This window comes from Cryptotermes secundus, unplaced genomic scaffold, assembly GCF_002891405.2.
Source record: "Cryptotermes secundus unplaced genomic scaffold, Csec_1.0 scaffold113, whole genome shotgun sequence".
NCBI lineage: Eukaryota > Metazoa > Arthropoda > Insecta > Blattodea > Kalotermitidae > Cryptotermes > Cryptotermes secundus.
Genome location: NW_019722424.1, coordinates 62,793 through 89,798, shown reverse-complemented (window position 1 = coordinate 89,798; position 27,006 = coordinate 62,793). Strand labels below are relative to the sequence as shown.

Sequence of the window (27,006 nt, the reverse complement as noted above, 5' to 3'; positions counted from 1 at the left end):
TTCTGAGTGACTAAAAGAAGAACGCAAGAAGTCTACAAGATAACTGAGAACACTCCGCACGAAGGCAACGAAAATAATGCTCTAAGGTACCACACGTTCAGATCGATAACAATAACATAGTGGCCTACGTGTTTCTCCCTTAAAATTCTTCTAACAGTCGGTCGGTAAGGGGCTCAATGTTGCGCATTTCGGAAGGAATACGAAAGAAGATCATGTTGTGCTGTCATGTTTATTATCAGAACACGACAACCTCCCAAGTTTTCAAGCAACTTAAGTCAATATTGCTTACTTGTTAATATATCTACAAACCTACACTTTCTAATATTTCCGTGAATAGGCCTTATCTTGCAACTTATTCCACTTATATGCAGACCATAATCACTGTTCTTGAACCCTTAGGCCGTTTACTTCGTCGCCTCTGAATGCAAACTGAAACATGTCTTCTATGAACATTATCTGTTATCGCCGTTCTGACGATGTTAATCTTGAAGGAATATGTCACAATAAGATTACTGTCTTCTGAGATGCAACGACATGTACTTAGCAGAGATTTACCGACGTTTCGGAGGAACGTGATGCCTCCGTCTTCGGGGCAGAAGACAAGAGACAGGAAGCCAGTAATCTCCATAGACATTGATGACACTCAAATCTTGTTTTTCAAACTCCGTGGCCTGCAGTCCGCAAGCGAACTATACCGACCGAGCGACAGCCGCTTGTCGGCGAAGTTAGTGCCAACTTCCCTGCGCTATCAGATATTTTGAGAAGGAGTGGGTCTCGAACGGGGTCCACTCAGCCTCGTGAGGATAACTGAGGAGCTATTTCAAGGAAATAGCGGTTCCGGTCTAGAAAACCGAGATTAATGGCCGTGGGGATTCGTTGCGCTGACCACGCGACACTCTGTATCCGCTAAAGTTGGCAAGCTCGTTTTTCATTATAAAATATATAAAATATGCTAATAACGCGTCTAATCATTGACAGTCAACTGCAGGTTTGCGGTCATACTCATTACGTTTCGGTTCTACGATGCCACGTCTCTGGCATTGGCCTAGTGTCATCCTAAATTAGAAGGCTGTTAACACTGATCAGGTTTCCATATTATTTCGATCTATGAACACAATCGTGCGCACGGTCGTGTGTGTTTTTGCAGACGTGATGAGACGTATGTCGTGCCATCATGAAGTCAAATAATTAACGGTACGCCACGGTTCCCACGGCGGTCTGGGTCACTGCGGTGGGTCGTAATGGCTTGTTACGGGAGCGCGCGTGGCAGGGGTGAAGTGCAGTGTGACCGACAGGCCGATGAGTCAACTACCGGTGATAAAACGCGAAGGTAAAATTGTTATCCTCACTACCGTGAAACTGTAGTGAGCATTCTGAACAACGGAGCATTAAGACTACAGTATTCTTCAGTGTGACGCCGTGTAGTTTGGATGATACCACGGTTTCGGATGAACTTGCTGCCTCAGACTTCAGGTCTGAAGACGAAAGCAGCTGGCTCCTCTGAAACGTTGGTCTCTACCAAATTACATTATATCACATCACAAGAAACCGAAATATTAGCATTAACCACTAAGAGAGCCTCAAATTTTTAACGGTGATTTCATCTCCGTGTACAAGTAAGGGAGGAACATAGACTGAGGTTGTTGAGGGGAATATTTGGACCGAAGAGAGATGAAGTGACAGGAGGTTGGAGAAAACTGCACAATGAGGAGCTTCATAACTTGTACTCTTCTCCAACTATAATTAAAATGATCAAGTCAAGGAGTATGAGATGGGCAGGGCATGTAGCACGAATGGGGGATAGGAGAAATACATATAGGATATCGGTGGGAAAGCCGGAAGGAAGGAGAACACTGGAAAAACCAAGGCGTAGGTGGGTGGACAATATTAAAATGGATCTTAGAGAGATAGGATGGGATGGTATGGATTGGATTGGTCTGGCTCAGGATAGGGACCGCTGGAGGGCTCTTGTGAAAACGGTAATGAACCTTCGGGTTCCATAAATGCTGGGAAGTTCTTGAGTAGCTGCACAATTGGCAGCTTCTCAAAAGGGCTCAGCTTCATGAGTGAGCGAGTACCAGTAACACTGACAGACCAACATGGCCTAAAATTTGTCCATAACGTTTATTTAGCAGTTATTTCAATGGCTGCGAAACCTGGTAACTATTTCTGAGGGATGAACATACGACGAGACCGTCTGAATGTATCCTAACAATCCTTCTGCCGGTCGGGCGAGGGGGACATATTCTACTTGCGTCATTTCGCAACGAGCCCTTCCGAACTCCTCACGTAGTCGAGCAGTAGCCTACACACATTACAATAATTTTCCCTCTAATATCACCCAAATAAATCGTTTATCAGCTACTCTGAAACAAACTTATGTATTATGTTCCCATCGACTATAACACCAAGCCCCTGTTTCTGTATTGACACGCAATCAGTTGCGTTACTTCTTATGTCGAAATGTCAAGCAAGAGCTAGGATTATCGAGTAGCTCTCAGACGAGTTCCCTTAGACTGAGGGTGTTAGAAGGCCTACGAAAGAGGAAGTAGCACGGAAATGTGAAGAATTACACAATGAACAGCTTTACTTGATAGGATTTTGTTATGATGTTATCAAGAAGGACGAGAGATATAAACGTAAGAATAACATTAAAAAGGATCTTAGTGAAATAGGTTTTGAATTTTGGATATAGTTCGAACTGTCCCGTGTTTGTATCAAACGATGGATTTTTGTTATAATGTGTTGTGGACATCTGTAATCCAGACAACACAAACTCTCTTTTCCAACAACTTCCTGTTGTTCAAGAAACACCTTGTGCCGTGGAACTGGTTGGTTAGAGTACTTTTCCTACTTACTTTAGGAAAACCGTACAGAACACTACCAGACTCAAATACTTTTAAGTGTAACAGTACTAACCTAACAATAAGATGAAAGTGGGGTAAAACTGTCTTGCTCAGTGACCGGACAAAAAAGTTAAGGATAACAAAATGCATAACTGTGTAGTGCCCAAAAGTGAATCAAAGTCATGTCTACGACAGTATTTCTCGTTCTTGTTACACCACCATCACCTGCAAAACAAAAAATAGTTTGTCAACAGGGTTCGAAAAACGACGTGAGTAATTCGTGAATAAAAACACTCATGGTTACATTTACTCGTAGCAGTAGAGTTTGTCGCAAAGTATGTCTTCAACTATTGTCCTTCTGAGTAAATTCGAAAAATCATATCCGTCTTCCTAGTGGAGAAAGGCAAAGTTACTGCCCCCAAAATAAATTTAGTAGTTCACGAATTTGTTTTAGAATTTTTGTTTTTTATAAATGATTCATTTTATTAATGAAGAATTTCTAAGAATTTACTTTCTCAACCGCCCTGATGGTGGTTTTCCCTAACTTCCTGTAACACTAAACTGAGGGTCGTGAAGGTATCTCGCGTGGGTTCCAAAATTAAAGACATTTTCGCAATATGCTTTAGGCGTCGAAATTGTGTTTTCTATTAGATTCAAAAATCTCTCTATATTACGTTTTATGAAATAAGTTACAATTATTCTTCCAAATTATGACATTTGCTCTGATGTAGATTTGTAAGTAAGTAATCTGATGTAATGTCGACAGTTATGTGGCTGCAAAAATTGCTTAAAGAAGGTCGGAACTGAAGCGAATCTGCTGTTAATAAACTGGGATGATATCACTAACTTTCTATCGAATCTGACTTCTTTCCCAGTGCCTGAAGACGTTATAACTATCTTCCTCAATATCTATACATGTGAGAACGAACTGTAACAAGCGCTTTCATCTTGTGCCGGTTATTGACTTCAGCTCTTCTACTTATCTGAAGCGTCTACTTAGTTCTGAAAAGCCATCCCCACTCCTGCTAAATATGGCTAAACATTCGGAAAGAACTGGAACCAAAAACTCACTTTTTCGTACTCCATGCAGGGCAAAAGTTAAAAATAGCATCACCTGCGAAAGACCACTCTTGAGCAGCTCAGAGAATCCGCAACATGATACAAATTACGTCGTTTCAAGGGTCAACCATTAAAACGATCTCTTCCACTGCTAACACCAAAGAGTTTCGTCTACGATAGGCTCAGACTATATCAGAGAGCACGTATGGAGCCAAGGACTACTTTCTTATACCAACGTCACAAACATTATTTCATTCATTATAACCTCTCGCACATTGGTGGCCTTAGTTGAACTAGGGGATGGGCGTACAAACATGTGGGTTTCGGTTGATCCAAGAAAGGACTTATTAGACTTATTTTAAACATATTTCATTACGTAAACCGAGCATAAAACGTAAAGAAAGTTGTTTGAGAAGAAAAACTAAACCCCCCACCATGAGTACACATAAATTACGCCGTTTTAGAGAATATTTAGATCATGTATCATGTATCCTGTACTTACACTTTTAGACATATCTCGATATCCACCGAGCCGAATTAAACGAGAATTCTGTGTTTTTTATTTTAATGTACATGAACTTCACAATAGAATAATAGCTCCGACAACAAAATTCCAGTAACAATTCGCAAGCATGCTTTAACGCCACCGGTGATACATGTGGGCAACGTGCGCCCAGTAGATGTCAGCGCGTGTTCATCCTACAGCCATCTACTGGCAGTTATTTGTATCATCTGCGCCATCTATTTGGCAATGCTCGTACTATTAGAATATCCTCAGTTCATAACGTCGTCTGCTAAAACCCGCGCGAATGCAACAATCAATCAATACTTGCACATTTCGTCGCAACATATGGGCGTACGCTGTTTGAAGTATATCTGCTAAAGTGTGTATTTATCAAATATATTTCTGCATAGTATGAAATCTCAACACATTCACAATCCAACCTTCTATATTGTCGGCGCCACTGCAAAATTTACCATGCGCATTTGCGCAACGTTGTCAAATCTAACATTAGCTCTAAGCTTATTCTTAATAAATTTAGGCATTTCCGAATTTATTTCGATTTTTAATTGTATAAAAGCAGTTTGTCCACATTCAGGTTATTTATTTTGTGATAAATCATTATAACAATGAAGCCGTATGAATATACGTAGATTTGGCAACAACAGTATTCATTTCCCCTCGTATTCTTCAGGAATCACTACTAGAGAAATGGTCATTATGGCAGGAATGGCTGACCACGAAAGGAAGATAGTGATTGAATTTTGCCATCTGTTAGAGAAATCAAAACAGCTTTTCAATGGCCTTAGGTAAACAAAATAGCCATAGTACACAGTAGCAACGTATAATAGTGTGAATTTCTCACCATACTCATTGCAGACTGGACGATGTTCAGTTGTTCATATTCGTGAACGAATTTCTAAAAATAATTATATGTGTCCCTTTATATGTGTTACGTGTATGTTTGTTAATTATAGATTGGTGCATTAAAGCAAGTAGTCGTGATGTTTATTATAATTCAGGTGGAATCTCTCGTCTCCATGTGAAATCGGTCGCTCGCACGAGCTTATTATCAGGCGTGTGATGAAAATGTTACAAAATTTAATTCAGCCCGCAGTTAAGTGCTTGCGTTTGGAATAAAAGGCTGTGATGTGATTGTTTGTTGGAAGACGCCATTATATTTCAATAAAATTGTCGTGTCACCTTCGACAGATTTGTCACATGCCCCTTCCGCTCCCTTGTATTTTGTATTGTTGAACATGTCAGTGTGTAACCGAAATCCAGATGAAAATCACTGTGCATTTTTTGGCGCGTTCCCAATGAAAAGTTAAAAAAAATATGCCAGTTAGCATCGCCATATCGATCCGTTCCTCGTGTAATAACTCGAGAATCGATAAACAAATTTGATATTTGGGACTTTACCAAAAAGTTGTCAATGAATTGCAATTTTTGTTGCAATCTAATAATAGTGACAGTTACTTTGTATGAAGATCTTTATGTGTTTGTGCGCCCATCCCAACCATAACTCTCTAAATATTTATCAAAGCGAAAAGCGCTTTGAACAATTGTAGAAAAAAGTGAAACTCACAATTTATGTTCTGTACACTTTCTCCATAAGTCTTGCATTTTTGAAGACAGATAAAGAACGGAGATTTTTATATTATCTGGAGTCAGTAACAGAATAAATGTTGAAGGGGTTATTATGAGTTGTATACATTTCCTAACCGATTAACATGTACTTTAGTTCTCAGTTTGTTACTGATGTATTATTATTATTATTATTTTATCGTGGTTCTATACTTTGCTCTTCTGCTTTGGAAATTGTTGGCCTTCGGTTCCCTGTTCGATATATCCGAGACTTTCCTATGTTCAATGTCTGTTCTGTTAGTAAAAATTTCCCCTCTGCTAGATGCACTTCTGCTGCTAATGTTATTTGTAGGGACGTTGATGTCTTTGGACCAAAAACTCTGTTGTTGAAACATAGTTTATCCTGAATTAATTAAACTATTATTATTATAATTATTTTTATGAATTCATTATTAATATTATTATTATTGTTGTTGTATACTGCTCTATTTGAGACTCAAATTGTTCTTTGCTATCACATTGTGGCTTTGTCTGTGTGCCTTTGTTTCCGTATCTTTATTCATGCTCACTTTGTAATTAATATAGACTATCATATTTTGTATTCTGTTTTTTAATTATTTTGTGCATGTCTCTCTGTTCGTTCTAACTTTGTATTTGACCTCTGTGCTGTTAAGTTTGCATGTAAATAAACACAAATTGAATTGAACTGAATTATTAGTGGTGGTAGTATGATTAGAAATAGAAATATTGTGTTCATTATTCCATTACTGATACTAACAATGGAAATATAAATATAAATTAATACTCATATAAGGCCCATATTCATTTTCCAGGGACTTGCCTCAGTATGGGCACAAGCAGTGGCAAGCATATTTTGGAAGAACTTTTGATATTTATACAAAACTATGGAAATTTCAACTGCAGCACAGGTAATTGCATTTGTTTTTTTTTTTTAATGCCAATGTCCCTGAAATAAAACTCTTTGGAGCTTAAATTAATTTATTAGCATGCTTGGAACTTGACATTAAGATGTGATGAATTGGATTTTGAATGGATTGTAATTTTCTGTACTCATTACCAGGCAAGTTTTGGATACAAAATATGGACTGAAGAGGTGGCAGATTGGTGAAATTGCATCCAAAATTGGACAGTTGTATTACCATTACTAGTAAGTGCATTAGACTAATTATGTTCGTGATGTAAACCATTTTGACAGGAATGGAAAATTTAATATGTGAACTTTTTTACTCAACTGCTTAGGAAGTAAATATGTTCACCACTATACCACCATCCCACATTATGAACTTATTGGAAAGGAAACTGATGTATTATGTTACAGCCAGTCTAACATTTAGAGAAACTTTTTACAGTTATGTTAATAGCATATAGGAGGATAATGAAAGTTTCCCAGGTACAGTAGAGCCCACAGATCAAACATATGACCAATATGCAAACAGATTCTGAAGTGGGCCTCTGTAATTTGCATGAAGATATTTAAATAATGACTCAAACTTTATAATTTATTACCATTCTTCAAAACCGTGCAGCCTCTGAACTGGTTAACCAGTGAGCCAATTGCAGGATAAAACTCAGTTCTCCTGCCTTGCTATAAGTAACCCAGTAGTTCAGAGCTATTTCTGATTCACAGTCTGCTAAAACAGCAATGGGTACAATACAGTACAGTACTAATACTTGTAGTGATCTACAAATAAAATTATAAATGTCATGTCTAAAGATGTTTGTTTACAATATAAAAATCAGTGGCTTTCTATGGTAAAAATCAGAGACCTTTTAATACTCTTAATACTGAACATTTACAAATAAAAGTTATGCATGAGGCACATATGAAGTAATGTAAGTTGTCAGGCATTCCCATCTTTCAAGAACCTGGGGTTTATACCATGGCTGTATCTCGCCTTCCTGAAGGTTGTAGTGACCAGTGTCTCACTATCTGGACAGTAAATAATGCAAGATGGGGAGAAGGAAAAATAACAGTAATACTCATAAAAGAAATGAGAAGTGGAAAATGTTGTTAGCTATGGAACAGTAATATTTCCAGCTATGCTATAATGTGTGTGTGCATGCATACATATGTGTGTTCTGTGTGCATGCATGTGACCAGTGTTTGTAGACCAGCAAAAATTAAGCCACAGACTGCTGCCATTTCAGAGAATAAGTGCCTTAACAAGTGGGGAACTGAGGACATCCTTGCTGAAATAGCCCCAGGGCAAGAACAGAGACTAGATGTCATTTGTTGAAAATGGTTAACTTGATTTTCTTTAAAGACAGTTCAGTTAGAAAATTAGTTACATTTTACTAAGTATTCGCTTAGCATAGTAAGACACCTGAAGATAGCCATTTAGGGCCGGAACATGTTGTGTCAAAAACGAAAGTGTAAGAAAGAAGGAACAATTTGTTGCATTGTTGATGGACTGTATAGTACAATAAACAGTATTAGATTCACTTCTTGTTTAGGAGAATTGAGTACTCTGTTGTGGGTCACGGGGCAAGGAACATTGCCATATCACCAGTAGGTATTATGTTTGAGACACTAAAATAGAAAGCAAGATATTGGTTTCAGTACATGGCTGAGGAGAATAATTATAAAGACAACATTTACCTAAATGAAACAAATTAAATTCATAGAATTATTATAATTAACATTTTTCTTGAACCGTATATACCACATTAAAATATATTCCTAGGATCTTATAATTTTGCAAGCTTACTGTATCAATTTGTAAATTGTATAGGTTCCATTCACATCTTTCATTGTCAGCCTGTGTATTATCCACATTTTGAACTTTGTTGTGACAAGTATTTGTCTTAGTTGCTTATGTAGCAAATTTCTTCTTCTTTCAGTCTACGTACCAGTGAAACCAACTACCTAAATGAAGCATTTTCGTTCTATGCTGCCATTCGAGGGAGAGCGTATTACTCTAGGGCATCCAAAGAAGATAGGTAAGAAAAGTCGTTGGTAGAAAGTATAACCATAAATTCAGAAAAGAAATCATGATTCCTGCATATCTCTAAATTGTCTCATCTATATGTTGAGGCTAGCAGTAACTAATATCCTGTGTACTGTAAACTCCCAGCCATCTTGCATCCAGACATTTGCAAAAAGCAAACATATCAACAACAAAAAAATGTCAATATTTATAACGTTACTTCAAATGACATGTATATGTTAATCCATCATGTAGTAGTTCTCCCAGCCACCACTAGCAGTGCTGCCCAGTGTCCTTCCTCATGTCAGTGTTGTGATGGTTGTAATGGTGCATGAATCTCATAGATGCTACTTGAATTTGTGATCGCAATAGAGCATAACTAAAATTTTTTCAACCATCAGTTCTCTCTTGACACCTAAAAAAACTTCCATACAAGAACCAAAGAAAAACATGTGATTTTGAAACAGAATGCAGAATGTAAGAGTTTTTCCCATGGAACCAGCAGATTAATGCAACTGGTACACCCCATATGTGCCAGGTAATGGGAAGTTCCCTCCAATAGTTACATTAGCTCTTAACAATTATATTAACTGATTTATATCAGACACTTCATGAAACAAGATCTTTCTTGAGAAATTGGTGCCACTCAGGTGATCAAGAAATTCCCTGCCTTATGTGAAATCTACAAGTTCACTGCCACATTCACAAAAGCCCACTACTTGTTCCTATTAGTCCAGTCCATACTCTGACACTCTATTTTTTATGGATCCATTTTAATAATGTTCACCCATCAATGCACAGGTCTTGCAAGTGGTCTCATTCGTTCAGATTTTCCAGCTAAACTTCTGTGTGCATTTCTCATATTTCCCATATGTTTACATATCGTGCCCTTCTTATCCTCTTTGTTTTTACCATCATAATAATATGCAGTGAAGAATACAGACATTAAACATCCCATTATATAATTTTCATCGTCACCTCCTGTTACTGCTTCTCTGCTAGTTTGGTTTTGGCTGTGAAGAGTTTTGTCTTCTGGGATGTAAGAATGTGTAGTCTGGTGAAAGTCAGCTGATGTTTAGGAGGAACTTATCACCTCCACATGAGGGCCAAAGAGTAAGCAAAGCTTGAAGCAGGCAGCAAGCAGGGCATTGCTATGTCCCTTTGAAACATGGGTTAACTTTCACCAGTTTGCATGACTTTATTTCCCAGAAGATAAAACTTTTTTGATATTATTATAGTTTTGTTTTTTGTTTCATGTTTTTTAGAAAAGAGATAGGAAGATGAAGGATTCTGAGCACAATGTTAGTAAGAACTCTCCAAATTTAATCTGCTCCAAGCTTCTAACAGAGTTTCTGTGTTTTCCTTTATGATATTTGTATTATTGTGCATTAAATTAACAACATCAGCGTAGACCAGATGCTGATATGTCCCATTCAGTTCAGGTCAGTCATTTTTTTTCCTAATGGCATGTTGTGAAGCAGGTTGAAAAGAAAATGATACTAGAGCCTTTCCTTATTTTAGACCATTCTGAATAGGAAATGCCTCAGACAAATGTAAATTAATATTACAGTTTAATAGTGTGTTTCCTCTGTGACAGTTATCAATTGTTACTGCATTGTTGTTAAAATTCCAACCACTTCTAGATGTGTTAATTATCCTCGTTAAGAGAAATTTATAGTATCGAGTGATTGTTCATGTGCATTATGACATTTTAAATGCTATAATAATATTTTTGCTCATTTTCAGGTCAGACCTGATGGTGAAAAAGCTTCGATATTATGCAAGGTTCATCGTTGTCTGCTTGTTGCTGAAGAAGATGAAACTTGTTAAAGATCTAGTTACAGTATGTAGTATTTGTATTTCTGTTATTATCATGCATTGATTTTGTTAGTTGGTTGAGGCACCATGCTACAAGCCGGAAGGTCGTGGGTTCAAGTCCCGATGAGGTCATTGGATTTTTTCAATTGACCTAATCCTTCCGGCCGCACTATGTCCCTGGGGTCGACTCAGCCTCCAACAGAAATGAGTACCAGGAATTAAATAATTTTCCTGGAGAGTAAAGTGCCACCGGCGCATAAGGCTGACAACCTTACTGCCATCTTTGAGCCAATTGTCAAGATAATGTGGGACCCTCAACGTCTCACAACCCTATGGGCCTTCATGGCCTGTTACAGGGATAGGTTTACTTTTTCTATACCTTTGTACACTGACTCATTGACCTTTGTCTCCCAACTAATTTTAAGTATGTATATGTCAATTTGAAAATATAATTCAGATGTCAGGGTGAAGAAAATTTTGGTGTATAAAGCAATGTCTGGGAATCTCTAGGAGATCTGAGGTGGGACCATAAAAACCTCGGTCAATATGGTCAGTGCCTGATTGAGATTTGAATCAGTTTGTTTTGGTATACAAATCTGATGCATTATGGCCAAGCCAAACCACTCTCAGTTTACCCACTGTTATGTAACATGCTTGCCTTTACTGATTATGGATTGCAGGAATTAGATAAACAAATAGTGGATTACACAAGCACATATGAACCTGATGACCAGCTGGAATGGTCACTTGTCCTTGAAGAGATCAAATCCTTCACTAAGGCTGATGAAATAGTCAGTGTACTTCATCCAGACTCCAATAAAATAGTCTTGTCACACAGGTAAGTTCCCTGATCTCCTTATATCAGCATTAAATCCCCTTCCTTATGCTGAACTAATTAAACACTACACCATGAAGGCCTTTGGGGAAGTGGATGTATAGATCCATATTCTCTTGACCTCGGCACTAGTTGGAGGTGAGTGGTCAACTTCACACCCCAGCCACTTTACCCCCAGGGAAAGAACCCCCAGTATCCATTGGATTGGAGGTTGGGTGGACCCCAGAGCTGGTCTGGACAATTTGGAGAAGAGAAAATCTTGACTCTATCGGGACTCGAATTCCAAGCCCTCGTTCGTCCAGCTATACAGATTACTCTATCCCAGCTTCTTTTAAATCCCCTTTCCTGGGTTAACTATTGACGTCACTGAAGCCTCTGCAAACAAATGAGATACATAAAACACTCATGTAAGTTTACAAAATTTATTGTGACAATGTGGAGAAGAGAAAATGCTTGACCCTACCGAGACTCGAACTCTGACCTCTTGGTCATCCATCCCATAGGTAGTTGTTGTACTGACTATGCTATCCTGGCCCCTCGATATCATAGGATATGAGGATATAATATATGATAAGTAGGTAAGGATTTTGAAGGAGGCAGTTTTCTCTTACAATGTAATATCTCAGCATTTACCTAGAGAGGCTTAGGAAAACTGTAAGAAACTTTAATCAGACTATTGGGGTGGTCAGTAAGCTGGATGAGATTTTAATGGAATATCTCTCAAATGTAAATGTAAATTGTTAGAGATACTCCAACTTGCAGAGTACTCTGGGATACAGGTATACTATGTATCATTTTGGCAACATTGACCCTTCATATACTGTTACACGGCAGTACTACCATTGTGAACTATAACCAGGATTTTAGATCTGAGAGAGATACATGCTAGAAAGACAGTTGGATGTGAAAAGTGTGTGAAGTCCACGAACAGTGAATTCAAGTTATCCGTGATGCCTGGTACAGAAAAATGTCTTATATGTGTATAAAGTGTAGTAAGTCAGACTTTGGTTAATGTAGTTGTTATTGTATTGTATGTTGAATTGACATTTGGCAGATTTGGGGTGTGCAGAATGTGTTGTCATGCATTTAATGACTTAATATACTGCCTACATTTTCAGGGTTGAATAGAAAGCCAAGCAAGCAACAGGCATTCAGCTTGCTTGGTGTACTCAATTCCTAACAACAAAATTACCATTTAACCATGCAACCAACCACTGAAATTTTATTGCACTAAACGAAATTTCAATTTGCCCACTTGAAGAACAACTAAACTTAACTGTGGTCAGCAAAAAATTAAATGATATGATGCATATATGTCTGGTTAATTTTAAAGCAGTGAAACGTAAGTAATGGAAATAATTGCATATGTGACACTTATTTACAGGCTCAGTCCATTGACAACCCCACCAGTAGAAAGATCTCCTATGATGAACCTGACATTACAGGAAATATTGATAGTAGGCAACTGCAATGATCAGGTAATATTTTAAATGGGCATCATATACCACTGATGTGTTCACAAGTCTTATAGTTACAATAATTAAAGTTTGTAGCAACTTTTAGGCAAAACACAAATCTTTTATCAGAGCTGATTCTTCTTAACATATCCTTTCCAGTGGATTCTGTAGAGATATATAAAATCTGTTCTTCATTAAATATGTAACTGTCATATTGAATGGATGAATGAATAAATGAATGAATAGAGGGTAGGCCTTAACTGGTCCTTGTACCATAACCATCAGTGTGAAATTTATTAATTAATTTTGTAGTTCGAAAGGTATAAACCTGCTCTCTGTCATGAAATTGATTTCACCTTATCTGTGGAGTCCTTATAATAATGTTGCTTGTTGCATTCTTAATACTGAGGACATTGATGTAATTGTTGGTTCTTCTACCCAAACAGGTAAAGTTCAGTGAGTTGACAATGGACATGTTCAGAATGCTCCAGACTCTTGAAAGAGAGCCACAGGATGACTTCAACCACATCTATGATGCTTCACCTGCACCAGGTCGAGTGCCTTTGGTGAGTCCTGTCAAGTATTGTTTCACCAGTAGTGGCCAGATAGAAAGGTCTAAATCTGTCTGAAATTCAAATTCAGATCTGTATCATAACAAACCCCTGTTTTATCTCTGACACTTTTAGCCTTCTCAGTGCTTTGTTAATAACTGCTGTGATGGTCCCAAAGTGCTGAATTATTTTGATCATTTATTTCATGTTTGCCACTTGAGGAAGTACTTATATATTTAGACACTATCACAGCCAGCTGATATATGAATCTGTTTCATCAGGAGATTCAAAAGTATCTTCTAGAAGAAGTTGCTTGTGTTTCATGGATGCTAGCAAACACATAAGTGAAAACAAATGTATTGTCGCGTATTGGGCGTATATCGCGACAAATAACTTCACGCCGTATTTTATATAGCGAATTTTATTTCACATTCGCACTTACAATCACCCAAATTACAGATTTACGACTACTGCTATCTTGAGTATCACAAATAGTACACTCCAAATGCCAGAATACAACTGACTGGTTGCTGGCTAACTCGGAACTAACTCGGAGGTAGCTCGAGGACTAACTGTGAATAGCCTTCACTGCTCCTCATGTAGCCTCGATCGGACAATACAGAAAACGGCCACGTAATAAGCACCCTTGTTGCCTGGCGCTGTGTTGCTAGTAACGCTAGCAGTAGTAACCGCTGTTACTACTGTCGTCTCTCGCAATCCTGTTTACCCGCGCTGCCCTTGGTGACATCATCGCTGTAGTTGTCGCGTTGCATAGCGACCAGGATGCTAGGACTCGGCTAACTTCGGCTTCGCTCAGCGCATCACGGCTGGTGGGGGGGGGAGGGGCGTCATCCATAGCTCAACATGTCACAGTATATATGATAAATTGCTACTTCTTTAATGCACTGTGACAAAAATATGATAAAACACACAGTTCAGTCTGTTCCAAATAGATGCAGACATTTATGGATATATTTAAAAAAGTATAAAATAGATTCCACACATTAAGACCTCAGAGTCGGAATCAAGTTTGTTTATCACAGTAAGGAAGAGTCATTTGGACCAAGTGCAGTATATGCATATGAAGTCATGTGCAAAGACACACAAGATGGAAACTGTAGCAGATGCAGCACCTATGCTTCTAATGTATTTCACTAATTTGTTTTACTGAAGTAGTTATTCTGTGGAATGGCAGTGGTGCACAACTGTGGGCTGAGAAATGCTGGGTGAAACACTAAATAACCCCTTTGTCTAAGGAGCTTACTTGAAAGTATGTAGGGCACACTAATATGAAGTTTCACGTTCCTCCGAAATGTCAGTTCACATAAGATCTACATGGTGCCACATCCCAGAAGATGGCATTCTTCATTCTTAATCTTGTTCCTAGAGTGACATGGGTGATCAGCACAATGGTTGGGTTGAAAATTAATTAAGAAACCTATATTTTATAATGTACTTTCATCACCAAATTTGTAAGTCAGTAAGTAAATTACAAATGGATACGGAACTTAAACAAATAAGAGTACTGATTTGAAAAATGCTTTTTTTCTCAACACAATCTCGCTGTACATTAAGGCACTTGTCCTATCATTTCACAAGCCCCTGAAAACCATCAGCATAATAGTCTTTGAGCTGCCGTCGGAACCAGGTGGTGACCGGGATCACAAAAGCATACTGCTCACCGCATTCTAGCCTCAAGGACAAACCGTAAATGCCGACTCCTACTGTAACATCCTCAGGAAACTTCGTAAACCCATTCAACGGAAGAGACCAGGACTCTTCACCAAAGGCGTGTTGCTCTTGCATGACAATGCGCCTCTCCATGCTGCCAACAAGACAAATGAGACACTGCAAAATTTCAAGTGGGAAGTCCTCATGCATCCTCCATATAGTCTCGACCTTGCTCCAAGCAACTTCCATTTTTTTTGGCCCCCCTTAAACATCATCTTTCAGCTGAACATTTTCCTGATAATGAAGCTGTAGGTAGAGAAGTCACCGTCTGGTTCCAACAGCAGCCCAAAAAATTTTATGCTGCTGGTTTTCAGGGGCTTGTGAAACGATGGGACAAGTGCCTCAATGTACAGGGAGATTATGTTGAGAAATAAAAGCATTTTTCAAATCAGTACTCTTATCTGTTTTAATTCTATATCCATTTGTAACTTACTATTGACTTACCCTCATATATTTCTCTTTCAGTGTAACCCCAGACATATCATGAGGGGAAAAACAGTTGAAAAATAAACCCCTAAACACAACTATGAGTAAACATTTTACTAAAATTGTCTATTTATCCTTTGAATACAGCAGGAGGGTCCTAGAGATTGGATTTAAACCCTGGCCATAATATGTGTTGCCCATTACTTTACTGATGACTCAGGTTACAATTATTGGGATTGCCACTGCTGCACTGTGCATAGATATGCTGAATGGTTCAGAAGATTTTGTTTTAATGCTACTGGAGTGCTGTCCGGCCAGGCGTTGACTCCTGGTTGTTTGCAGGATAAGGGTTATTCCTTACCAGGAGGAGCTAAGGGAATGTACCCACTTGTGTCATCATGTCAGGAGAATGGAGATCGTCCCATCAAGAGGGAGAACCCACACAAGTACATGCTTTACAAACCAACTTTCAGTCAAATAATGGTGTTCTTAGCATCAGGTGAGTGATCCTCTTTTCGCACATCTGAACTGCCTCCTTCATCAACACGTTTTTGTTCCCCCAGTACAAGGTGCTGTTGGAAAGTTCTAGATCAAAAATGAAATGCTGGCTTAACTTACTCAATTTTGGCTACCTTCTCCCTCAAAATAGTCCCTTTGCGAATGTATACAGCAATCCCATCGTTTTTTCCTCGCTTCGAAAGCACCGTGGAAGTCATTTTCCTTAATGCCGGCAAGTACCACTTGCGATTCCCTTTGGATGTCAGACGCTGTTTCAAAACGTCCCTTCAGTTTCATTTGGGAAACAAAGCGAAATAACAGGGGATTAAGTCTGGCGAGTAGGGAGGATGGGGAAACATAACCATGTCATTGTTAGCCACAAACTCTGTGGTTGCGCCAAAGTTCCAGTCTTTTTTGTTGCATGTTTTCTGTCAAGTGTCAAAAAATGTCACAGTGAAAGTCAGAGTTGACCGAAGTGTTAGGGGGAAAAAATTCACGGTGAACAATTGCTTTCACATAAAAAAAACAATGAACATGCTCTAACTTTGGATGTGCTGCGCCTTTTTTGCTCTTGGTGATTATGGGTTCTTCCACTGCAATGATTGTTGCTTTGTTTCTGGATCATGACTGTAAATCCAACTTTCATCACTCATTATGATCCTAGATATAAATAGTTGGGTCCTCATTAGCCTTCTCTTGTAGCTCAAGACACGCTTACTCGCTGCTGCTTTTGATCATTTTTTTAGGGTCAGGAAACAAACTACGCGGCAATGCGGGGCATGTTCAGATTTTCTGTTATGATCTCTCGGCAAACTCCATAACTGATCCCAATGGTGTCTGTGAACTCATGAATTGTTCAGTGACAGTCTTCATGGATGAGTTCTCAAATATATTCAATAGTTTCTTCATTTTGTTGGTGCTTGGTCGCCCTGAATGTTCATCTTCTTCAACTGACACTCGACCGCCCTTGAAACGTGAGTGCCATTCAGAAACCAGTGTCTGACTTAAAGAATGTTCTCCAAAAGACTCACGAAGCATTTCATGGGTTTTGGTAGCAAATTTACCAATCTTCACACAAAGTAATAATAATAATAATAATAATAATAATTAATAATAATAATGAAAGAAAAACTTGATGCAGACACATTACTCAATTTTGACATCCATTGCAGACAAAATGAAACACGAAGTCAAAAAAGCACTTGTGTAGAAAACAGTGTGTGTTCACAGCACAGTGTCACATGGCAGACTGATGTAGTAGTCTTGCAGAAGTGTGACTTTGACCTCCCCTCTGATAATCTTTCGCTGAGGCAGTTACAACAGTAACAGTTTGGAAACTTTCCAGTAGCACCTAGATATATTGTGACATGTCTGCATTGTCCATTGCGGGGTAATGGCTTCATAAACACGTTTCTGTGGCAGCAGGTATGAATGCAACAATGGACAGCATTGTTAGATGCAGTGTTTTCTATGCAGTCTGTGCCAGGGTTATATACAGATAACCCTTGGGTGAGACAGAGAAGTTGAAGTGGAGAATAGACAGAGTTGGAGCAATGAGTGAGTTGTGGGACAGTTGCAATGGAAAGTCAGTCATGAGTTGAATGTTCATAGTTGGAGTTAGTTGTGAGACAGTTGCCAGCCAATAAGGGCATTGTTGGGATTTGTTACCAGACAATGGCTAGCAAAAACATAGAAGACTTAGCTTGTAGTGAATTGTGAAGTGTGTAGATTAGTGAGTGAGCTGTAGCCTAGCCTTGGCTATTGAAAACAAGCTGAAAAGTCTTAGTGTGTGCTGTACAGAGAAGTCAAGTGCATGAATTAGCAATAGCATTATAATTACTTGTATTTATATCTGTCCTTCTCTTACTACATGTATGCCTCACAAGTGGTCTCTTCCATTAAGGTCTTCTGACTGATATTTTATATGCATATCTGATATCCACCAGGTGTGCTACATGTCTCATTTATCCAGTTTTCTATATGATTGCCCTGCTGACATTTCATGGAAACTACATACAAAGTATGAATCTTTTCATTATGTGGTTTTCTCCATTCTCTTACTTCCCCACTCTTTGGTCCAAATATTATTCTCAGTGCTTTGTTTGGAAAACCCCTCAATCTCTGGGGAGGATCCCCTTCCTCCTCTTGGGATGAGAGGTCAAGTTTCATTCTTATGTACACAAAACAACAGATGAAAGTATACTGTTGTATATTTTAATCGTTGAAAGTTTGGAATACCTTCAGAAATGCTAGTAGAACATGCAGTTATAGCATACAGCTCTTATGCAAACAATATCCCACTGTAGAGATTAGCCAGCACATTGTTGGTCACACTCTGAACATTGCTTAATTTCATATTTATATTGCAATATAAAGTAAATAATATCATAGATTAGCTGTTGTGAAAAAAACAAGGCAAATTTTGCTCTGATTTAGAGACTGCTATTCAAATATGAGTAAATTGGATTTTTCTTGCATTCTTCTGTATCTGTATTTCTCTTCCATGCTGTCTGAAGAAGTAACATGCCTACTGTTACATTTATATATTGTTGCAGGGTTTAAGGAGATGCCTCCCAGTGGGGCATTAATGATGTACATTTCAGCGGATGGGTGTTTCTCGAGCATGAAGCACTGTGAAGACAGTAAGTGAATCAGTTTTTTTTTCTTCATTTTAGCTAGAAATAAGTTTGTCTTAATTAAGAGAATTTTGAGTGCAATGATTGTGTGTTGAACAGTGGGGTATGACCTGGGTGGTGTTCTGACAAGCAGTAAAAAGGAATTAGACCATCCAAACAAGAAGGCAATCCAGCTGAAGGAAATGCATTGGTAAGCAGAAAATGTGGTCAATATTTGTGAGGGTAACTGACTGTAAAGTTGCAGTGAAATGTACAGTTTTGGTCTTGTTGCAGTTTGTATCCTGGAGATCTGTACCCTTTCACGCGGAAGCCATTTTTCATTATAGTGGATTCAGACAACAGTTTTGTATTTCAGCACATTCCTCACTATTTTGGACAGCCCTTGGTGATTCTCATGTCTCCTCAGGATGTCCCTTCAGCTTTCCAAGGTAGACCCAACACTCTAGTGCTGTTGTATATGTCATGATGATGATCAGTTAGCTTTACGAGTATTGCTTCACTGGCTCATTATACAGGATCTCTCTTGAGCAGCAAGTCAGCTGGTGTATAACCAGAATAGTATCTCTTATTTACCAAGAAGTTCTGCAAATAACTTGTAGTACTTTCCTTTGAATGTTCAGTCTCATATGATAAGAATAGCAGAAACTGAAAATTATTAAACATGTAATTTAATGATGTGGTTCTGTGAATAACCTGTATTTGTATGAACTTATACAATGTTAAATACGTCAGAAATTTTCTCGCAGTTTCATCATCACCATGTTTGGAACTGTGATGGTAGCACTTCAAACTAATTGCTTATCAGAATGTTCAAAAACTACATCCACATGTTGACATCAGGTATAAGCTTTCTACAACTTATCTCCAAACAAAATTTCAATTGCCTTGCTCCAGTGGTTCTCCACATAGTCACATGTTGTTTTACATTGTACGAAAATAAATTGTATACTAGTATCACATCTATATCACAAGTTCACATGGCCACAAGTTAGTGTTATTGTTGACAGAAAAATTAGAAAGCCGAAAGGTTGAAAGATCAGACAAAGTTTCATGACTATCCATGAGATTATTTAAAAGGTATTTGGGAAGGCACACTTGGATGGACAGATACAGCTAATGATCCTGTAAGCCAGTCTTTTGTTATACAGGGTGATTCACGAAGTTTTACCCTGGCTTATGGTACATATTCCTGGGTTATTTTCTGCAAAATATCCTTATAAACTTGTGGTCGATTTTCAGTAGTTATGGAGTAAGCATAGATTTTCGAAATGCATCATTGTGAATGCAGCACTATGCTTCCAGCCTGGGGAACCATGCGTTCCAGTCAGCCGTGTCAGCAGATAAGGCAGACTGGCTGGAATGTTGCGCATAGGTAGGGAGAGCGATCCAGTAGTAAACAGGACGTTGTGTTGGTGACTTTGTGAAGCTAAGATGACGTACACATTTTCCACTGAGGAATACGCTGATATGATGTTTGTTTTGGGTGTATGTGATGGAAATGCGAGAGCCGCTGCTGCCAAATATGACCGGCGTTATCCTAATCGCAGGATTCCGAATCCTAAATCCATTAGCAGTAAATTCAACACATTAAGACAAACTGGTTCTTTCCCCAGCGTTCATATACAATACGAATGAAATCCTCAACATGAATTGTGTGAAGAAGAAAACATTCTCGATGCTGTAGAGCACCGTCCGCGTGCCAGTACAAGACGTCTGGCTTGGCGGTTCGGTGTTTCTCAGTCCATGGCGTGGAGGACTCTTCATGAGATCGGGCTGCATCCTTATCATTTACAGCAAGTACAACACCTACAACCAGGAGACCGTGCTCTTCGTCTGCAGTTCTGCAACTGGTTAAATGGAAATCGGCAGTTGTACCACTTGATAATGTTCTGCAATGAGGAACAATTTACACGGGACTGGGTCAACAACAGTCACAACTTCCATGTTTGGGCAGACAGTAATCCCCATGCCACAATAGAATCGAATTTTCAACACCGATTCAGTGTCAATGTCTGGTGTGGTGTTCTGTATGACCAGCGAATCGGGCCATTCTTTTTTCCTGGCCGCTTAACTGGTGAGATTTACCTCCACTTCTTAGAAGAAGAATTACCACAGTTACTTGAAGATGTTCCTCTGGCAACAAGGTACCGGATGCACTTTCAGCATGATGGGGCGCCTCCTCACTTCTCCCGCGCAGTAGCAGCTAACTTGGATCAGCATTTCCCACAGCAGTGGATTGGTCGCAGAGGCCATAACGCCTGGCATCCCAGGTCGCCAGATCTAACACAGACTATCGTATTTGGGGCTGGATGAAGGACATTGTGTACCAGGTAAAGGTACAAACACATGAAGCGTTGCTTTAATGTATTCTGGACGCGACAATGACAATAAGGAACAATCGTGTGGAACTGTGAAATGCTACGAGCGGGGTTCATACGTGTGCAACACGTGTTGACGTGCATTTTTGAAAATCTTATGTAAATTGGGTCATCTTCTAAAGCACTATAGTTTAAAGGAAACAAATTGATAGAAGGGTATGATATGCAACCATTGGTATGTTTACAGAATGGGATGCTGAAAATAATGTAATTTTGTAACATAAAATTGATTAAAATGTTGCACAATGCAAAATTAAGAAATTGAAAAAAAAATTGGTTTTAGAATGCTTCTTTCCTAAAACATTAATGATTTAAAAAGTGTTTGTATTGTATTTCTAATTTGTTTTGACTGAAATTCGAAGAAAAACGGATTTTTCGCCAGTTTTCAAATTTCTGTATCTCATTAATTATGAGTTGGATACCATTAGTATATTAAATTTTTTTGTTCCAGATTGCCTCAGGAATGCCCTCCCTAAGGGGGGGAAAACATGGTGAATCACCCTGTAGAATAAGGAGGGGACAGTAACAGTTCCCGTGATAAGGGCCATTTAGTAACAAGTGCATCTGACATTGGTCTTATGCAGTATCAGTATCTGTTTCAGATCAGCAGCACAATGGTAGTCTGTTCACACTGTTCCTGCACAGCCCCCTCACAGCATTCTGCTTCATCTGCAATCTTCACAATATTCCCTACCACTTATGGGAGCGATGTCAGTCCTTTATTGACAGATTTGTTACAGAGGCCAGCAGACTATTCACACGGTGCCGGATAGGTGAGTCCAGTGGATGCATTGTTTTTGCAATATGTGGAGTTTATCACCAGTATCAGGGTTTGAAATGTATGGTCACCCTCTCACCTGAGGTGAGCTGATATTACATGCTAACTGGCAGAAATTCACTCTAAAACTGACTGACTGAAAAAAATAAAGACCGAATCATGTAACAAAGAGAAGAAATGTATGCTGTATTTGGCATAGTTGGTTGAGGCACCATGCTACAAGACAGAAGGTTGCAGGTTTGTTTCCTGATGAGGTCATTGGATTTTTCAATTGACCTATCCTTCCAGCTACATTATGACCTGGGGTCGACTCAGCCTCTACCAGAAATAAATACCAGGAATCATCCTGGGGGTAAAGGGGGGACAGTGTGTAAGGCTGACAACCTTACTGCCATCTGTGAGCTGACTGTCTAGAAAATGTGGGAGCCTTGACATCCCACAACCCTATGGGCCGCCACAGCCTGTTACAGGGATATCTTTACGTTTTACATTTTATAAATTCTTTTAGGTTTTAGTTCATGAAATTCAGTGGAGAACCAAAAGTCCTATAAATCTTCACATCTAATGAAATAAAGTACACGGGTGCAGAGAAGGAAAGAAAAATTAATTGCTGTGGCTATGTTTAACTGTGTTGGAAGTTGAAACCTGGCATTTTGAGAGCCACAGTTTATATAGAACGGATAATATCTGCAAGAAATTGTATAGGCAAAATATATATTCCATTCCTTCATGTAAGATGAGACCTGCTACTTCAAGATGACAATGACATTAAAGAACCCTGTGTGAAAACACTGTTGTTTTTTCATTGTGTTTGTATCTTGAAATCTGCTATGTACCTGGAAAGCCTGCATATTCTACTGTTATTTATTGTTGCTAGTGGGGGTGGGACTGACAAGTCCCTTGTACTGCGGCCACTTCTGGCCTATTGTACCAGCCCCAGATGATAGGTGAGGGTGATTTTGGAGCAATTGGTGGAATGCAGATTGGCAGGGGAAACTGAAGTACTCAGAGAAAACCTGCCCAAGTGCCACTTTGTCCACCACAGATCCCACTTGACCAGACCCAGGATCGAACCCGGGCCACTGCAGTGGGAAGCCAGCGACTAACCACTTGAGCTATGGCGCGGCCCCTGCATATTCCACTATGTGTTGCAATATTGTTGCCAGCATCCAAATGTTGAAGAGGCTGTAATTAGTTTACTATAAATGTCCTGGGACCAAAAAGCGAAATGGACTGACATTATGGACTGGTGTTGCAGATACGTCGTATCTTCAGTTTTTCGGAGATGACTTCCTGAGGCTTCTTCTCTTGCGATATGTGTTCTGTGATGTGGTTCTCCACCTCCATCGATCCTTTAAGGTAAGCCATACATTGTCACAAACAACAATGTAGATATTTGCTTTCAGTGTAATAATAAATTTGCAGTGGTTCTTAACATTTGTAAGCTAACCTCTTATTTGCTTACATCTTCATGAATTTGTAAAATTTTCATAGGTGTCATTCAAAGCACAATAGATCATTGAAGGTCGCAGTGTGGGGGCCTGTTTTTGTGGCCCACCCCTTTCATACATAGGTGTCATTCAAATGCACTAAACCTCTTGTAGACAAAAGAAAGAGCTCTGCATTTAGAATCTTTGTTTATATTTGTCCATTGTTTCTTTTTTGATTAAATACTTACATGGTCGAGTCTCTTTAACATGTCTGGGTATTTGTTTTCCCACAAATGAGACATCACATGCTTTTACAGATGATTGTATCTGAAAATTAGGATGCAGATACTGGAAAATTATGGTAAAGAGGGAAATTATATATATAAATATTCTGTACTCCATGATCCTCAATTTTCTGTTATATAAGCTTGTTCAGAAAAACTGAAATCATGAAAATCATCGAAGTGCATTAAAGAAATGTATTTTTTTTCACTGGAAAAGTTTTTGCTGTTACATGGTAACAGGGTCACCAGTTCCGCCCAAGATGCCAGCCCCCACTCCCTGATGGGGACCTGCTGGTCCACCCAGCCCTGCAACGTATGGTGCTGGATCTGGCATCACACCTTGAAGTACGTGGTCACTTCATGGAGACCAATGAGGTGGACTGATCGCCGGCTGCTGGCAGTCGTTCAGCTGCTACCATTTGGAACAGTATCATGTCTCTCACGGAGCCGAGCTCTGTTGATAGCCATGTAAGTGATGATAATATTATTTTCTCTAATGTCACATTATCAGGGAGTTATGAATTTCCTTCAGAGGTGATAGTTTTCTTTTTACAATACTGTGGCACTTTCAAAATACAAATGAAGACAAATTCTGGAGATTTTGAATCTCATGACACTAGGAATATCCATCACAGCAGTGCTTTGAATACATCAGCCTCAAGCCTCAACAGTTCTGAATCCCAAAGGACAGTTGGTATCACTGAGATGCTATCCAGCTATTTCGGATACTGTGATTCTTTCATGTTGAGGATCAGCCAACTGACTTGTACCATTCTTGTGCCGAAACTTCTTGGAGCAGCTCAACTCCTGCTGAATCAAGATGACCACCGTCACCGCCACCGAGAAGTGTGTCAGTTCCTAGTCAGTTAACGTTACCAGACATAGAAGATGCTGGAGTCCATTTCAGCATATTCTCCCTCGATACATGAGCATAAGTTACTTTGTCCTTAATATTCTGAAGTATACATGGATCAGCATTAAGCAATTGTAATATGTTACTGGTTCTGCAGAGCAGCACAGATAGTTCCTCTCTTGTTTCTAAAAATGGCATTTGAAACAAAAGAAGGACAATTAAATCCATCAGGGGTAATGCATAAAGATATTCTTTGCAGGATATCACAGTGTGAATGTAAGAAAAAGGTTTGATATCATAAGGTAGTTCAAAAAATGCCTGAATTGATCGTTTTATAGCTTTAAATATTACATTGTAATCTAAGATTAATTCTGATGGAGAAATGTGTAAGATGGCATTTGCTTTACATGCTGCATGGGGAAGGCTTAGGTGCAATGTGACCGGCATTGTTAAGTAGAAGTTTTGCTAAATGCTTTGCATAGACAACAGCTTTAAACATACTAATTGTTAAGTTATGGATTCCAAAAACCACTGCCAACTCAAGAGGGGCGGGATTGTTCATAGGCTGTGAGGCAAATGGGCCCATGAAAAAATATATATTGCCAACACGAACACCAGCTTGGAATTGGTAAGATGCAAGAAGACAGAATACCTGTCATAGCAATTCATTCTAGGGGCAAAATAAAAGGAAACAGTATTCTTGATTTTTTTTGGGAACAAATTTGTGACCCTGTGTGTGATTTTTTGTGATACTCATCTTCCATGTTAGACTGTTTCATTTCCTTGGTCAGCCCAATATGAGCAGTCCAGACCATGTCATCTCTGTCATTGCACTTCAGGGAAAAGAGAACAAACCATCAATACATGTACATAAGAGTAGGTGAATCTGTATATATTTAGTCTCAACTTCATATGGCAGTATGAATCTTTGCTTCATAAAATGTTACAAGATGAATGATCAACATTTTCACAATCATATCAACACTACACTATATACTCTTATATGTATGAACCACACTCACCATTACAATGTACAGTACTGTTACATTTCAGTACCTTAGTTTCACCTTGTGATATGAAGCTGTGGTAGCACTTGACAGCAGCACCAATATATGTGCTGATTTATTTTTATGCTTGTCTTTTTAATGTTTAATTTTTATAAAAACCATAATTTAGTGCTGTATTACTGATCAGTATTATTCTAGTCATCATATAACGTGATAACAATAATCTCTTTGTTAAACTAGTCATGTTATGTTTACACAATTCTTAGAGTGGTAGGAGAGATGGGATGGGACATATTTCGATCTCATCACTTTCTGAAATGCACAGGCCATTTAAAAATTAATGGCAACACTAATGTAAAATTAAAAATAAATTATTCTTAGTATCACTAATTTCCTGGACTTCTCCCATCATCTGATATTCTAAAAACAGGAATGCAAGATTTCAGGTGCTGGATTTGCTCTCGTCAGATGCAGGTTACATGCTCAATTGGGTCAATTTGGAACCATTGATCCCAGTCACTGGACCTGGCTAGTAATATTAAGTATAATATCCCATTGTCAAGAACCCTTTAGAAAAAAAACTGTCAGAAGCTGACACTTTACAAGCCTTCAGTAAAGGGAAGCCATCTGATGTTAACAGCAGTGTCCCTTACTATATTTCTGATTGCCCACACTACTGTATAACCTCTTCCCTTGTCTTCTGCCTGATGCCTCATAGGGGTTTCATTTTCCAGAACTGTTCATGATTGTATGTTCCAGCATGTTCCAGTGCCTCCCATTTCCACTGTTTGCACAGATCTGCCACATCCTAGCCACATAACTCTGAAAGTGTTTTTGTGCAGCACAATAGGACCTGAGTGTTGACTCAGTGCAAGATGCAAATCGTGCTCCAGGAAGCTTTAGTAATGTGACCTTCATTTTGCCTGACTGCTGTTGAAATTTCTCTTGTATGATGCTCCTTGGTGATGCCATATTCTTGACAAAGTGGATAATTTTCGGTCCAGTGTGACATACAAGTTTACAACACTTCAGTCTTTATTCACCCTACATGTTAAGATTCAAAAGAATCGTCCTCAGAGGCACACCACTACGATCAGGAAACACTGTCACATAAGATGTTTTAACAATATGAACTTAAGCTATGAATAATGCTCACTATATAAATTTTTGTTATTATCACAGTTAGTTTTGATGTTTGCCTTAAGCATTCGCGATGACACTTCTTGAAGTGTAGATTTACGTATAATCCTGCTTCTTTTAAGCGTATTTGCTGGGTATTCTGGTTGGGATTTCCCTCTGCATGTGATATGATGTTCACTTTTCCATATGGTAGCCTCCCAATGTATTTAAAATTGTATTAAAATTTCTTTTGTATGTAAAAT

At 38.8% G+C, this 27,006-nt stretch overlaps 1 protein-coding gene across 2 annotated transcripts; it reads left to right on the top strand.

The window, feature by feature from the left end:
* The first annotated feature begins 5,117 nt into the window (after positions 1 to 5,117).
* LOC111861284 (protein SCAI) lies at positions 5,118 to 27,006 on the top strand. 2 transcript variants are annotated; one of them, XM_023845719.2, is made up of 15 exons: positions 5,118 to 5,216; positions 6,828 to 6,923; positions 7,076 to 7,162; positions 8,857 to 8,955; positions 10,689 to 10,785; positions 11,441 to 11,598; positions 12,980 to 13,073; positions 13,499 to 13,618; positions 16,103 to 16,259; positions 18,814 to 18,900; positions 18,994 to 19,084; positions 19,168 to 19,322; positions 21,875 to 22,045; positions 23,309 to 23,409; positions 24,005 to 27,006. In XM_023845719.2, the coding sequence occupies exons 1-15, from the start codon at positions 5,119 to 5,121 to the stop codon at positions 24,146 to 24,148; spliced, it is 1,755 nt and encodes a 584-aa protein (XP_023701487.1). In that variant the 5' UTR covers position 5,118; the 3' UTR covers positions 24,149 to 27,006. The 2 variants fall into 2 exon arrangements, with proteins under 2 accessions (XP_023701487.1, XP_023701486.1); XM_023845718.2 differs by having other exon boundaries at positions 16,079 to 16,259.